The sequence below is a fragment of the Chrysemys picta genome, chromosome 4 (genome assembly GCF_011386835.1).
Source record: "Chrysemys picta bellii isolate R12L10 chromosome 4, ASM1138683v2, whole genome shotgun sequence".
In the NCBI taxonomy this organism is placed as follows: Eukaryota; Metazoa; Chordata; order Testudines; family Emydidae; genus Chrysemys; species Chrysemys picta.
The window spans coordinates 75,095,308-75,111,716 of NC_088794.1; the positions used below are offsets into that span (position 1 = coordinate 75,095,308).

Below are 16,409 nucleotides of genomic sequence, written 5' to 3' on the forward strand. Positions count from 1 at the left end.
TATATTAGAAATTCCGCCCCCAAGAGAGAGGATTTTCCCACTAAAAGGACATCCAGAAGTGGATTTAGTGGAGAAAATATGTAAACGGGGAAAACAAAGTAGGGAGGGAAGAGAAATAATAAATAGTTTAGGGGAAATTGAAGGATTATTAAAGGAGGATTTAACAAAAGCTCTCGGATGGGCAATGTTGGAAAAATTATGTTATTCATTAGTAGAGGGACAGGACCCTAGAAATGAAAGTCAAATAGAGTTGAGGAATAAAGGAAAAGGGAAGATTAGAAAGGAGGGGAGAAGGAAGCAATTTAATGCAATTAGGAGATATGCCACAAAGAAAGCTAAGTATAAATTCTATCAACAATTATTTGATAAGGATAGAAGAAGATTGACTCGCATTATAATGGGAGAGCCAGATAAGGCTAAGTGTGCTATCCCTATGAAAGAAATTGAGGAATACTATGTAAATATTTTGGGAACAATTGGACATGGTAATATGATAGGGTGGCCATCATCCACAGAGAATGCGGATAATGATATATTAATGAGTCCGATCTCTGTGGATGAGATTAGAATAGCTTTAACAGAAATAAGAAAAGATAGTGCTCCTGGCCCAGATAAAGTAAAAGTGAGCAATTTGTGGGATATTTTTAATTTAGACTCCTTAATACTTACAAAAATTTTTAATATATGGTTTCTAAATAGACAGGTACCAGATGAATTTAAGAAAAATAGAACGATTTTAATACCAAAGACACAAGATGAGGAGGAAATGAAGAAGTTAACATCTTGGAGACCATTGACAATTGGGTCAGTTTGGATTAGAATCTATACCAAAATATTAGCAAAAAGACTGGTGGAAACAGTTAAGATATGTACTAGACAAAAAGGGTTTATATCCGCCCCTGGGTGTGAGGAAAATATTGCTATATTAGATAATTTGATTAAAGGGGCTAAACGAAATGGGAATGAAATTGCAATAGTGTTCGTAGATTTGGCTAAAGCATTTGATTCTGTGGGACACGGACATATAATAGCCGGGTTGAGAAGATTTGGTATAGATGAACATTTTATAGATATTATTAGGGACCTTTATGATAATTGCACAACTAGGGTATGGGTGGGTGATGAAGCTACTGAGTCTATTTTAATTAGGAGGGGGGTCAAGCAGGGTGACCCGTTGTCCCCAATTTTGTTTAATATTGCTATGGATCCCCTTTTAACTAGATTAGAAGTAGAAGGAAGTGGTTTTTATGTTAAGGGTAATAGTGTCACGTCATTGGCTTTTGCCGATGATGTGGCAATTTTAAGTAGCTCATATAAAGGAATGATCAAAAATTTGGGTATCTTAGAGGAGTTTTGTAAAAATACTAATCTCTCTGTTAATGTGAAGAAAACGAAAGGCTTTCATATTTTAACTAAACATAAAACCTATGTAGTTAATCCTAAGGATAATTGGCAGATAGGGTCAGAGAAGATTGAATATGTTCAACCAGGGGATTTTGAAAAATATTTAGGGGCTAGAATAGATCCCTGGATAGGTGTAGGGGGACCGGTACTTAAAGAAAAATTGAAAGATTGGAGTGAGAATTTAATTAAGGCCCCATTAAAACCGGCCCAAAAAATATTAATTTTACAGACATACATCTTACCGAAGCTATTTTATAATCTTCTTTTAATAGAACCCCCTTTTAATCTTTTAGACGATCTTGATGTGTTAGTTAGAAAAATAGTTAAAGAGATTTTACATTTACCTCAGTGTACCACAGATGGGATATTTTATTCTAGAGGTAGGGATGGTGGTTTAGCTCTCACTAAGTTTAGTGTGCAAATCCCAAATATGTTAATTCGTAAATGGAGGAGACATATTGTCTCGAGAGATGATTGGATGGACCTATCTTATCTATATGCAGGAGAAAATCTTGTGGATAAAATATTGTCATTTAGTGCAGTAACATCTCATCCCAAGAAATGGAGGGAAGAGGAATTTTTAAGATGGTCGGAACTGAGATGTCAGGGAATAGGGATAAAATATTTTAAAAATGATTTAATTAGTAATTCGATTTTTAGAAACTCTAGTAAAGTTAAATCGTCAGCGTATATCGCAGCATTGCAGCTTAGGGCAAATATTTATCCTACTAGGGAGACATTAGCAAGAGGAAGAGGAGGTGTGAATGCTCTTTGTAGATGGTGCGGTAAAGTGCGGGAGACTGTTCCCCATATCTCAGGACAATGTTATAAGACTAAGAATGCTAGGATAAAAAGGCATAATAGAGTAGTGTCTGCAGTTGTGGATAAGGTTGGTAAATTAGGGTGGAAGGCAATGATAGAGCCCCATTTGAGAAATAGTAAGGGTGAGTTAAGAAAGCCGGATATTATATTTATAAAAGGAGATACAGCAGTGGTGGTTGATGTTACAGTGCGATGGGAGGATAATGCCGGAAGTTTGGAACAAGCCCACAGTGAGAAGGTGGCTTATTATCTTGAGTTAGAGGAAGAAATTAAAAACTTAACGGGAGGTAAAAATATCCACTTCTTTGGTTTTGTGCTTGGGGCACGTGGCAAGTGGAGTGAAGGTAATAATGATTTGTTACAATTATTGGGAATGGACAGAAGTAAAAATTTTAAGGAGAGTATATGTAGACTTGTTTTATATTCCACTATTGGTATGATGGCTATATTCAGTGACAGGTAAAGATCCCGGAGTTTCCATTCCGTGTATCTTGCCAAAACTAAATTTTAGCTATTTTGGTTTCCATGCTCTAAATTTTCAAATTTTTAATATTGTTTTGAACATTAACATATTTAGTGTTATTTAATATCTGCCCTTCAATAGAATGGTTTTAACTATATAATAAATATTTATTAATGGATGAAATTCCAATTTAAATCATTAGTTTATTTATTTATTTTAACTACTGGATGTGGATGCGGACTGGCCGCGTATAGTAACCAGGAAAGGGCAGGTAGTCACGCCTGTACATAAATAGGGGGTGGGGTCCTGGGGGGCAGTTGGGGCAGGGGTCCCGGGAGGGGGTGATCAGGGGACAGGGAGCAGGGGGGTTGGATGGGTTGGGGTTTCTGTGGGGGGCAGTCGGAGGGAGTGAATGGTGGCAGGGTGGGGCTACCCGCCCTCCCCGTGGAGTGTCCTATTTTTTGAATGTTAAAATATGGTATCCCTGCCCTTCCCAGTGCAGCTCTCTATTCACAGCAGGCTGCAGTATGAGGTCTCAGCTTCCTCACCCCTCCCCCTCTTTCCTGTTGGTAGTGGCCAAGGAAATGCTGAGAAATATAGTTCTTTCCCTGCTCCAGGGCTGGCTCTATAGGCAGGGAGCTAACCAAGGAACTACAGCTCCCAGGGCCCCCTGCTGGTTCTCAGCTCCCATGCTGGTAAGACTCCCTGTTCCTTGTCCCCTAACTGCCCCCTCCTAAGACCCCCCCCAACTGCCCCCCAGGACCCTACCCCCTACCTGTACCCTGACTGCCCAAAACTTTCTCCACTCCCCCCCAAAAAGCCCCCCCCGAACTCCCGACCCCCCCCCCTGTTTCTTGACTGCCCCCTCCAGAACCTCCCTGCCCCTTCTCCTGCCCCCTGGCCCCCTTACCCTGCTGCTCAGACCAGGGTGTTGGGCTCTGTGCGAGCCGGACACGTGGCTGCGCTCCCCAGCGCAACACAAAACCCGGTCCCTGGCCCTGCACAGTGCTGCCGGAGCCGGGCTGCAGGGGAGAGCTGCCGGCTCAGAATGCAGGGCGGAGCTCCTCTACAGCTGCTCCGGAGTCCAGCCCGTGACTTTCCTGCAGCCCTCCCAGCCGCTCGCTCTGCTCTGCCGGGGAGGGGGGAAATCCCGGACATTTTGAGTTATTTACAAATTCCCCCCGGACGCTATTTTTAGCACAAAAAGGAGGACATGTCCGGGTAAATCCGGACGAATGGTAACCCTAAGCAGTACACTTTACATCTTTTTCATTAGTGCACTGGAAGCGTTATCTCAGTAGAACTGCAGTAAACCTTTTGTCCCACAGTGAGCTCAGGAAGACAAGCCCATTAAAGCTTGCTTGTTCTATTTTATGAACTGTCTGCCCTTCACTTGAAAGCTTCATAGAATACCAGGGTTGGAAGGGACCTCAGGAGGTCATCTAGTCCAACCCCCTCCTCAAAGCAGGACCAATCCCCAGACAGATTTTTGCCCCAGATCCCTAACTAGCCCCCTCAAGAAGTGAACTCTCAACCCTGGGTTTAGCAGGCCAATGCTCAAACCACTGAGCTATCCTTCTCCCCAAACACATTAGACGTGTTGTAAATAAGGAGTCTAAAGAAAATAATACGGACTGGGTGCCTCTGATCCAACTGGAAATGATACCACTTGAATGATATTCTGTCCTCAGTTTGTTGAAACATCTTTCAATTGTAACAACTGCATTGTGAGAAACCAACAAACTTTCTTTACTTTGAACAATCATCTAGACAATTCATTAACATAGTCCCATCATGGGTCATCCATCAATGGACAAATAAGAGACTAAGGGTACGTCTACACGTACGTACGGGTCCGGCGGTAAGCAATCGATCTTCTGGGATCAATTTATCGCGTCTTGTCTAGATGCAATAAATTGATCCCGGAAGTGCTCGCCGTCGACGCCGGTTCTCCTGCTTATTAACGTAGCTGAAGTTGCGTATCTTAGTTCAAAGTGGGGGGTTAGTGTGGACCAGGCCTAATTCATGTATAGATTTAGCATGTGAACTGTTTTGTAATATTGTTCATTTGACTTCAGTGGGAGATGCCCCAATTTACCCCAGTTCATCTGCTCACATAGCATTGCATTTTAGATTTGGGGCAGGATGTCATGTGACTCAAACCCTGTGTGCATTACTTTTGTAAATTTAGTGCTAGAATGCAAACAGAAAAGGCCCTTGTGTGCAGGAACTTTTGATTGAAAGATTCTATGATATTTGGATTTATATATAGCTTTATTTGTGACAAAGTCTTTCTGAATTTATTGTAAGCATTGAATCATTCATGAAGCGAGATCATAATTTTTGTTTCATGGTTCCTTGTGGAAATGGCTGAATACTTTATTTCCTTGTCATCTAGCACATAGTTTAGAACATTTTCTATAGAGATTGTACAGAATCCAGCATAGTAATTTAAAACTAAGTTTCAGACTTATAGTTTTTCTAGAGCTTTCAATATGTCCTCCCTCTACCATTAACATTGGCTTAAAAAGCCATGAGTTTTAAAGAAAATGCATGTGAGCTGTTCTGTAATTCTTCCATTTCAATATGTGCTCTGTTTTCTTTCCTCTAATGACAGATTTTTCACGGAAATTCCATTTATTTTCACCATCCTAAAAGATTTTTTCGGCATTAGTCTCTTCTAAACTGTAGCTCTGTTCCAATCAAAATGGTTTTTGGGCAATGGGCAATAATCCCAATGGAATTTTCTTCAGCCATCAAATATAAAGTCATTTGAGCTCAGCATTCACTACTATCTCATGAAATGTACACTTTTTTGTCCTGCTGTATAAGTTGAGCTATCTTACTGAAGGGTTTGGAGCAGAGCACTGGGAGCAGGACTATCTATTCCAAACTCTGTCAACTTGTCCAGTGTCACACAGTGAATTACTTTGGGTCCAATCCTGAATATTGCTGAGTGATTCCTATTAAACTCTATGGAAATAGAGGATCCTCGGCACCTGATGGAATTGGGCTATTCATCTCACAGGGATTTTTTGAATCTTAAATAAAGTCTCAGCACTTAGAGTGTGTGTGTAGCATATTGTATTTTCAGCTGAGCATCTCAAAGTGCTGTTCTTCTGCTAGTTGGAGTCTTCTCTTTTTCTAGGTAAAAACGTCACCCCCTCTAGGAGTTGTATGTTGTTCTGCTCCTGCTCCTTTTGAAGTGGTAGATGGCAAAACTGCTGTTGATTTAAGTCAGAGCAGAATTGGACCCTGTCTTGTGTCATCAGAAGGGCAGGGTGAAGCTGGGAGCAGAAGCTGTGGCTTCCGCTGCTTTCCCAATAGTAACAACCCTAAGAGGGTCTAAGGTTGAGGTTTGGGAGAGCAGATTAACATGGGAGAGCTAACAAGGAGAGGAGCTAGTCATGAGGAAATCTCTAGGAGGTGGGAAGATGTTGGGAATACTGCTTCCAAGGAACTCAGTAGATCACCTAGCAGGCAGTGATTCTGGTCCCATCACTGAACTCCCTCCCACTCTCAGCCATCTGCTGCAGAGCTACATAATGCAGGTCTTTTATAATCCCCTGTCTGTAGTCCTTTAAATTGTTTCCCAGGAGAATCACATGCTCTGTGTTTTCCCCAACCCCCTCTAAATTTATCTATAGTCATTTTTTTCAGAGAACTTAGTATATTAAAGCTCTCTATTGCACTTGTGAGTGCGAGAACTTTGGCAGAACAGACCCAAGGTATCAAATTGGGAAGTATATCAGAAAATGAGGAACATGTTGTCGCCTGTGAAAAGTTTGATTTAAGTGACTTACCCAGCATCATACAAGTACTCTGTGGCGGAGTCAGGGATCAAAACCAGTTCTGCAGTGTGGCATTCAACTGCCTAAACCACAAGACCAGCCTTATTCTTGCAATCCCCTGCCTCATTCTGCAACAAATAAACAAGGGTCCTACAGACAACAGTCTCTTCACTACAAAAGCCCGATCTGTTCCTTGAGCCCTGTCCATCCTATGCACTGAATGCTATGGAAATAGCAACATTTACAAGTTAACAGAAAGTTTGAGGGCTTCAGGAGATGCAGCGTGCACCTTTGCTATCCCTCCTGGAAATGAAAAGATGGGCACTTGTTCACAATGTGTTCTATGGTGTGGAGGTTTCTGCATTCGCACTGTGGTGAATCCTTCATTCGTCATTTGTGCATCGGGTGAGTGCATCTTCCACATAACATCCTAGTACAATTGATGGTCATCCAGTGTCTTTGGCAGAGCAAGAAAACAGGCAGCTTGATGGTGGAATCATCTATGGAGTGTTTGCTGTTTTTACATCAGAGCCTGTCCTGTTGCATGTTCTCTGAGGATGGTTGGCAGGTCTTAAGGTGAGTGTGAGGCAGGTAAACAAGGTTGTCATGGAGTGAGAGCTTTTGGCTTGTGAGCGCCTGCATATGGGAAAGCAATGTAGCCATCTTTCACTGCATAACTTGAGGAAAGAGGTTTGCAAGAACTGGAAGCCAAGGCAGCAGAGTGGACTTCAGCTACAAGTCTCATAACTGCATTTAGCTGGATAGTGACAAGGTCCGTAAGTGACCTTTTTCCCCAGACAGGTGTGCAATATTCAGCTGTGGAACAAACTGCTCTTTTAAACATAGAGGGTTGTGTGTGTGTATATATATATATATAGAGAGAGAGAGAGAGAGAGAGACACACACACACACACACACACACACACACACACACACACAAATATTTAAATAATCACTAAGTATATCAGTAATAAATGCAAACTGAGTATATATCATTTTAAAATAAGCATGTATTAGGTCTGGAGTAAAATTTTCACAAGTACCTAAATGACTTAAGATCATAGGTCCCATTGATTTTCAATGAGAGTTAAACTCCTAAGAGCTTAAGACCCTTTTTAAAAAAAATTGGACTTTGGGTAAAATTTTGACAAGTAACTATATCACATTATTAATTGCAGATAGTTTAATGAATATTGAACTTTTTCCTATGACTATTTCAATCTCAAATATTTAAATTACCCACCAAACAGAACAGGTAGAATAACATTCAACAATTGGTTCATCATCAAATAAATTATTCATCACTAAATTGCCTCATGATTTGACTAATTCTACATTTTATCTGTTGCAGTGTCTCTTTGTTTTGCCTTTTTTCATCCTGAATCTTTCTAACCAATTTTTTTTTTTAAAGAAAGAATTCTAGTTGTTCTAGACACAACCCCCAGGTTTTCAGTAGCTTTCATGTTCCCATAGGTAAGTGTTCTGTACAACAAGGCCAACACCAAAACAAATAAGCAATTTTCTTGTCTTTGGGGAAAGGGTGCCTAGCAATCCCCAGTCTGTGTGCACAGTAATCTATGTGCAGCTGGGGAGAGATTTTTGTCTAAAATGAAAAACATAGCTTTCCCCATGTATGGCATCTCTTCCCATTCAAAGCTTAATATAGTCCTGTGCTAAAAATATTTCACACCAATGGGGTCATCCAGATGCCAGTGCATGATAAAAGGATTTTGATTTACTGAATGCTTGGCCTTTACTGCAAAGTTAATCAGCTTTGATACAATCACACTGCAATAGCAAAAAGGAATAATCAAGGTCTAGTTTAAATTTCTTTGTGAGTGAGTTGTCATGTGGATGCCTTTGGACTTTCCAAAGTTACCTTTATATAAATATAGAGCAAAACAAGAGGTGGGGTTATCTCCTTTAGGAGGAGGACAGGTCACTACATTTATACCTGATCATGTCTAAATTCTAACCGGTGCCTTCTGCCTTTGGAATCTGTGAAGAAGGTTGACCCCCGCCATCTTGTTTTGCTCTATATTTTACCTGGCATGTGCCCACAGCTTCCTTTTTTCTTCTCAGTTAGTCTAAGAAAAACAACTTAAGTCTAAAAATAATTTAATATAAACTTCAGCAACTTAAGCTAGATTTTTCACCTTTTTTTTTTTTTTTTTAAAAAGCTTCTCCCATGTTGGGGGTGTGTGCATAGACCTCTTGATGTGACATACTCTAAAACTAATCAAGGGGATTACATTTTTTTTAAAGCATTGCATAACCACTTGCTATTTCTCACACTACAACCTGTGAGTGAGTTGTTCTTCCATTTTGGAAGATATGGAAATTGAGGCACAGAGGTGACAAAGGCACAGAGCTGGGACTAGAACTCAAAAATTATGGACTCGTAGTCTTGTGCCTTAGTGACTAGACCACACTACCTTTCCTCTTTAGTAAAGTCCCAGGGGAAATTTAGCTGTTATATGCAGATTTCCCAGATTCTGATGGCATATGGTCTGATCCTGCTGTCACTGACTGACTACTTTTTAACTGCTGGAGTACCTAGAGTATTTTCCTTTTGTTTTTTTCCCCTCAGATGAAATCTTACTCACAGGCTATCATCAAAGAGAGTTTGAGTTGATTTCAAACCACTAAAGGTCATAGGAGGAAATGGAATGGGTTCTACTCACAAAATTATCTTGTCTTTATAAAATGATTCACTTGCGTTTGGAGTGGGCGCCTTTAAAAATTCACTTATTTATCCCTTGGGTGGATTCCTAAGTGTTGCATGAAGTGGAGGTGTGTGTGTGAGGGTGGAGGAAGGAGCCAGAATGTCCTTAAATGAAAATTGAGTTGTGTTCTGAAAATTGAGTTTTGATTCCTTTTTAATTTGGTTTTAGGATGGTGGTTTCTAACAAATGACTAGGAAGCAGCTGTCCAGGAGGGAAGAGAATCCAGTATCCCCTAGACAGAGAGCTTTTATTATTCTGATTTGTTATGAATATACACAACTAAGATGGTCTTGGTTAAAAGATGAAGTATATTTTACTATGCCTTCGCACTAAGGGAAACGGACACTGACATTTCTGGCTCGGCCAGGAGTAATGTGGACAAGCTTGTGTCTCATACACACCTCTGCCAATGTAGCTCAGTATTCATCTGCAACATCCCAGCTATTAGAATACAATCCTGGCTCTCTTTTGGGAAGATGCTACCCATGATGATAAATACTGTAGATTAGTTATGTGGACAAAAGGAGACTAGGATATAGCCCCCAAATTCACTAGTTATAGTTAAGCAAATATCTCTTAATTATAGAGATGCAGCTTAATTTCCCCTGTTTGAGAAATGTTTTCAAACACATGTATCAAGTGCTGAATTGAAGTATTTATGCTGCCTTGGCTATTCAGAAGCCAGCAGTTACTATGACAATAGACTAGTCCAGCAAGCTGTAGCTTTTTTGATGATGTATTTAATACCCTAAAAAAATCTCAGACATGCCTTCAGGATGATGCCATAGTTATTGTGAAGTTACACTACTCTGTATCAGCAGCTATGCCTCTCCTGCCACACACTACTGATTGTATCTAGTTATCACAGCCTCCTCCTAAACACTCTGCAAGTAATGTAGTGCAAATATAGTCAACGACTTTTTCCACACTCTGGAGTAGGGGGAAGGGAAGCAATCCTTCTGTCTAAGCAATATGCACCATTCCTTATGTTCATACTGGAAAAATCCACTCCTCTCAAGTTCACGGTCTCTCTTTGGGCTAAATCATTAATATTGGGTTTGGTTTGGTTGTTAAACACTATAGACTGCTGACCCATGCATTGAGAGCTGCTGCCTGCTTTGCTGCTGCTGCTGCTATCAGAATTTCAGCATTTGCAGATGCCTTCACCTTGGTAATCCTTGTAGTAAAAGGCCCCAAGGGTCATTGTAGAATGGTGAGGTTCTGGTTCACAGTTGACTACGGGTAATCCTTGTGATTCTGCCAGTTTATGCATCACGGAACATAAAAAGGAACAATGAAATTTGAATATACAGGATTGTTTTTCTTTATCTTTAGACCAACAGTAGATTTCTACATAAGACGTAAGCTAGTGTGTACTGTACGTGTGTGTGTGTTACTCTTTATTAATAGGCTCGTTTATATTACTATATTCTAATCCATGTATAGAGTTGCTCCTCCAAAGCTTTAATTTAATATTGTAATTAACACTGAACTAAAAATAACTTGCTCACTGTACCAAAACTGCAGAAATTTAGAATGAGACAAGATGTGAGATTTCAAAGGAACACATGGTAGTCAGGCACCTAATTCCCATCGACTATCAATGGCAATGAAGTGCCATTGTACCATATATACCTTTGAAAATCTCTTTGTAAATCTTGACATGGTCTCTTTTTAGCCATTCTTCCTACAGATTTAGTTAGATACCTGAATACCTTTTATTCTTGTCATAAACTGTTTAGTATTGCTCACGTACACCTTGTTAGAAAGCAGCTAGGTTGTACTCCAGAGGTGGCTACATTTCATTAGTATGTGGAACAATTCCTGCATGTATAATATATACTATAGTTTGCAAAGTACCTTGGTAACTTTCTGGAAAAAAAGATATATAAATGTAAACTAAATATTACATTAAATATACCAAACTACAGATTTTTTTAGTAATTAATTCACTGTAAGCCATTCTAGCAAAAGAAAATGTCTTCCCATTTTAGTCCTAAAGACTTCCAAAGTATTGTTACAAAAATGTTTATTTTTAACATGATCTCCATAAATTATCTTGACGTTTTGACATATCAACATTGTCTAAAGTTTGGAGTTCTAAGTGACTGATATTCTTTCTCCATTTAAACTCGGCACTGTTTCTGTGTATTTATTCTGCATGCAGTGTTATAAAGCAAATCATTATCCCATTATAATGAGTCAAGTGGAGATGTGGTCTACTTTATGATGTCAAAGGCAAAGAATGAAGTTTTGCTCATGGTGTCAGCTGGAAGGATAGGATTGTATGATAAAGTTCTCTTGATTCAGTGATTTTTTTTCTAGTTCCAGTTCCCATCTGAGGCTACATCTACACTACAGGGGGGAGTCGATTTAAGATACGCAAATTCAGCTACGTGAATAGCGTAGCTGAATTCGACGTAGCAGCCGACTTACCCCGCTGTGAGGACGGCGGCAAAATCAACCTCTGCGGCTTCCCGTCGACGGCGCTTACTCCCACCTCTGCTGGTGGAGTAAGAGCGTCGATTCGGGAATCAATTGTCGCGTCCCATCCCGAGAGGTCGATTTCTACCCGCCGATTCAGGCGGGTGGTGTAGACCCAGCCTGAGAGTAGCACATAGCCACCTCCTACATACAGTATGTGTGCTTGAGGGGAAAAAATATTCTCACATTCTGCAGTAATTTCATCTCTTCTCGGCTAGGAAAGGTCTAAAGAGTGGATATACAGTACACTATAAAGAGTGTTCTGGAAGGATTTTGCTGATAGATCACTCATCAAAATCAGTTTGCTCATTATTCACTATTCTCCTTACTGTAGTTTCCAACCCCCACATTTAATGTCCAATTGCAATAACCGCTGGTGGATCCAAATGGGTTAGTCTAGCTTGATAATAAGTAATTACAAAATGTGCTGCGAAGGCAGTTTTCAGAGTTGTATTAGTTGGTAGATAAGGTCAAATTAGAGCTGGTGTTTGGGTTTAGAGCCTACAGCTGGGAACCAAAGAGATCTAATCCCACTGAATTTCCGAATCCCTTAAATTACTTGGAAAACCCCAACCAACAGCATCGTTTGTTTCCATGAGAGTTCTGCCATCTTGGGACAAAATCTTGCAAGAAATGGTTGTTTTCATGATATTTTGGCAGCACACTGACTGGAAACAACACAGGCTCAATCAACACAGTAGAGGCAGAATTGGATCTGGGGCATTAAATCAGAAGTTCCTTCAATGGTGGTCACCAGTTCAAAACCCTTGGGGCAAAACAAGAACCTTTATTTAGAACCTATTTGAAAAGAGAATCCATTTCGCCAGATTTTCAACAACAAAAAAACAAAAACAAACAAAAAAAAAAGTTCACTCAGCTACATGCACAATTCCCAGGATTTTGCAAGGTAAACGTGGATGTAAATGACAGGTTAGAACTTTAACATACATTCCTGTCCCTCAGCCCAGGACCTGATTCAGCAAGCACTAACTCATATGAGTTACTTAAATTGCATAACGAGGCTTGTTTTAAAATCATTGGAACTACTCAAATGAGTAAATATATGCACATAAATGGTTACGGGATTGGATCCTGATTGTGTGTTTTTGTTTAAACCTGTGAAATTTTGGCCTTGAAAGGGTTTTTTAAAAATTAGAAATAGCCTGAAAAAATGAAAAATACAGGCAATTGCTAAGGTTTCATCGGAACTTCAGTATTTAATGTACTAATTAAAAGATGAGCTCACATGTTAACTAATAGTGCATGGCTTCTTAATTCATGTACATCTCTTATTCATGTCATACCTAAGCATTTTAAACAAAACAACCTCTGTTATGTTCATCTGACAAAAAGTGATTGCTCATGTGATGATTAATCTCGTCCATGTCAGGACTAACATATGTAATGGCTGTGATATGAGTTGGAGGTTTCAGTATAATTCATAGAGGGTGGATGTTCAAAACCACAAATACCATCACTAGCGCTTATGCTAATCTTGTTGGTAGTCCTAGCCTGGAGGCCAGGGTTTGTGAAGCAATTAATACTGAATTCCCTTTTGGCACTAGCAGCTGTTAACACCAGGTTAAGATTAATGTTAACACCATTGAGACACATAGGTGAGTGCAGGGCGGGTGGGAGGGGAGAGTTTTTCTTGATGTCCAGGAGGTTCCTGTTGTGTGGAGAAGACAGAGGATTTTGGTTTCTCCACTCCTCAGTCCAGCACTTTTGTAAAGGCACTAGATCAACTATTAATATGTTCTTCCGCCCTACCCCACAAAAAAAAGATAATTAAGCCACCAGATTGCTCATCAGCATAGGTTAAAAACTTAACACACTTCTTTTTTTCCATCCTAAAATACATAGTAGGTCATTTTTTGAAAATAATATAAGTCTTTGCATTTGGATATTTCTGTGGTGTGATATTTTCCCTGTCAATTAAAAGAATTTTGGAGAACAGTTAAGTTATTCCCAGAATAGACATTTCTTGTCAACTAATACAACTAAATTAATGGAAACTAATTGTTCTAAAGTTCATGAATCACATTTCTCCTAATTGCTTGCCTCTCCATCCACATCTGCTGGTTTAATTTTATCCTTTGTGCTTTAAATACTAGTGAAGCATTCAATCTTTTTTTTTTCCCCCCATCTCTAACTTTTATTAGGGCATCTTGACTGCTCTTCCCTTTTTCCTTTTCCTATATGAGAGTACTCCCAGTAGGTATTAAGCAGTGCTTTGTCCATTAGCATCTCCCTCATTGTCTGACACTTCAGTATGCAAACAAATAAACTGGAATAAAGAGACTACAGGTTTTCTCCTTTGTCTATTGTGGGACTAATAGCACACTATTTCTGAACGGTTCTTTCCTTGTGGTAATAGAAGCCTTGTGCTTTGTATCTAGAATTTATTCATTTTATATAGAGCTTACATGCTGTGATTATGTGTAACCCAATTATTTAATAATTTGTGACAGTATGACTTTCTAAGAGTCCTAAAGACTAATGGACTGAAACACTGGAATATTCAGTCAAGAAATTGTCTAGTTTGTAATTTCTGGAGCTACACTGGTAACCACTACTCATAATATTTGTATTTATTTTTCCTCTTACAGATGATATTAAAGTATCAGTAAATGACTTTATTATCAAAGCAACAGCAGTTACCCTCAAAGTAAGTAAATAATTTACCTTCAATAATATAATTGTAGAATAAACTTTTTTTGAGGGGGACAAAAGTATTGACAAAGCTTGTTTAGTACTACAGTACAACTGTATTTCTATGCATTACCTCTTTTTAGATGAAAGTATTGTGAGCATAGTAATATTGCTCCATGATCTGCACTGTGTACTGGTTTTTGACATGGAATTTAAGGTGTTGGCATTGACTTAATAAAGCCCTAAATGGCCTATGATTAAGGCTAAGATTTTGTCATGCATGTTTTTAGTCTTCTTTTGTATGGCTGGTGTAGAGCAGCAACTACAATTTCACCTGAAGTTGATTGAGTCAAATGGCTACATCAGCAGTAGCAAAATTTATTGCAGTGATGTGGTGGAAGATGGTGGCCTTCACAGGGCCCACTCTAAATGAGAATTCACAAGGAATGCCATCAACTTGGCGACCGAACATCGCTCAGCGATCTCCCGGTCATCAGAGCAGTAACTCAACAATATTTTTAGTAAAATTCAGGGATAGGTCACGGACAATAAAGAAAAAAGTCACAGAAGCCTGTGACCTGTCTGTGACTTTTACTGAAAATATCTGTGACAAAGGGGGCAGCTGTGAGGGCCCTGGCTCAGATTTCCGGGGGTCCCTACTGCCCGTTGGGGCTTGGAGCTCCGGGGTTTCCTGTTCTACTGCGGCTTGGGAGCTCCAGGGTCCCCCTGCGGCGGCTCAGGAACGGTGGTGGGACCCTGTAGCTTCCAGCTGCCACTGGCTGAAGTCACAGAGTTCTCTGGAAGTCACCAATTCCATGACTTCTGCAACCTCTGTGACAAAATTGTAGCCTTACCTATGATCTATATACCTGAGAGATTGCCTCTCTCCTTATGCCATATTGCTGCAGGTACAGAGACTCTTCTGTGAAATTCAAAGGAGTAGTAGAGCATTATCTGTGAGAATGCTTTGACTTGGAAACTTGCTCGCCTCTTTGGTCCAAAATTGCCTACATCTGATTACTTTAAGGGTACATTGCAAAGCCCATCTTGTTGCCTAAGCATTTGAAAAGAGGAGAATTGGGAGGGTGTTTTTAATGGGGGGGAGGGAGTAATGTGTGGATGGTTTCCGTACTTCATTTGCATGTTGCTGCAAATAACTAATAGAGGATGGACTTGCTGTAGTTTAGTCATAATGGAGGTGTGTGTGTGTATATATACTATTTTTTATTTATTTATTTTTGTTGTTTATTTTAAGTTGAACACCTAAAGTAGATGAGCAACTGCTTTTCCTACTGTATAGAAATCAAGAGACTATTTTAGCTTAAATGGTGGGGGCCAGGATTTTGGAATTGGAAGAAGTTCTGAGTGGCCATAATGTATAGTACAATGATAATTTTGAAGTTCTAGGGGGCCACAGATTTGTTCCCAACATTCGGGATACTGTCTGTTTGCTAAATAGCACATAGCACAGTTTCTACCTACAGCAATTTACTAAAATGGAGTGTTCAATTTCTATGTGTTCATTTCTTCTATCAATAAAAGAATAAGTTAAATAATAGTGTTAATGTTCTAAAAACTCTTTTTATATGATCTGTATCGCAAAAACTTCTAAGAACAAGTTAATACTTCTAGCAGGTGCAGCCTGCTACCTGGTGGTGTGTCTGCACTGCAGTTTGGAGGTGTGATTCTCAGGGCAGGTAGACAGACTTATGTTTAGCTCAACACAAGAAAGTGTGCTAAAAATAGCATTGTGGATGTTGCATCTTGTGCCAGTGGCGGCTCTCGGGCTAGGCATCCATTCCCAGACGCAAGAGATTGGGCAGGCTTGGACTTGGGTGGCTAGCCCAAGTTGCTGCCAGTGCCACAACATCCATTCTGCTATTTTTAGTGTGCTAGTTCAAGGTGAACTAGTGCAAGTCTGTCTGCCCATGCTGGGAATCACATCTCCCTTCTGTAGTATAGATATACTCTGAAAGCAACTATAACTGGTACCTTTCACAGTTGATTTTTTTTCAGTATGTTTTACCATATGGTGTAAGGATTATGCATGTTGTTCATTTGTTATTT

The 16,409-nt window shown here is 39.8% G+C and overlaps 1 protein-coding gene across 3 annotated transcripts in view; it reads left to right on the forward strand.

Annotated features, from left to right (window-relative positions):
* PDHX (pyruvate dehydrogenase complex component X) overlaps window positions 1-16,409 on the forward strand; it is a 127,212-nt gene that overhangs the window by 78,738 nt on the left and 32,065 nt on the right. For all 3 annotated transcript variants that reach the window (XM_065592689.1, XM_065592688.1, XM_065592690.1), the window contains one exon: window positions 14,300-14,358. In XM_065592689.1, coding sequence (XP_065448761.1) covers window positions 14,300-14,358 — 59 coding nt within the window. The remainder of the gene's footprint in view (window positions 1-14,299; window positions 14,359-16,409) is intronic.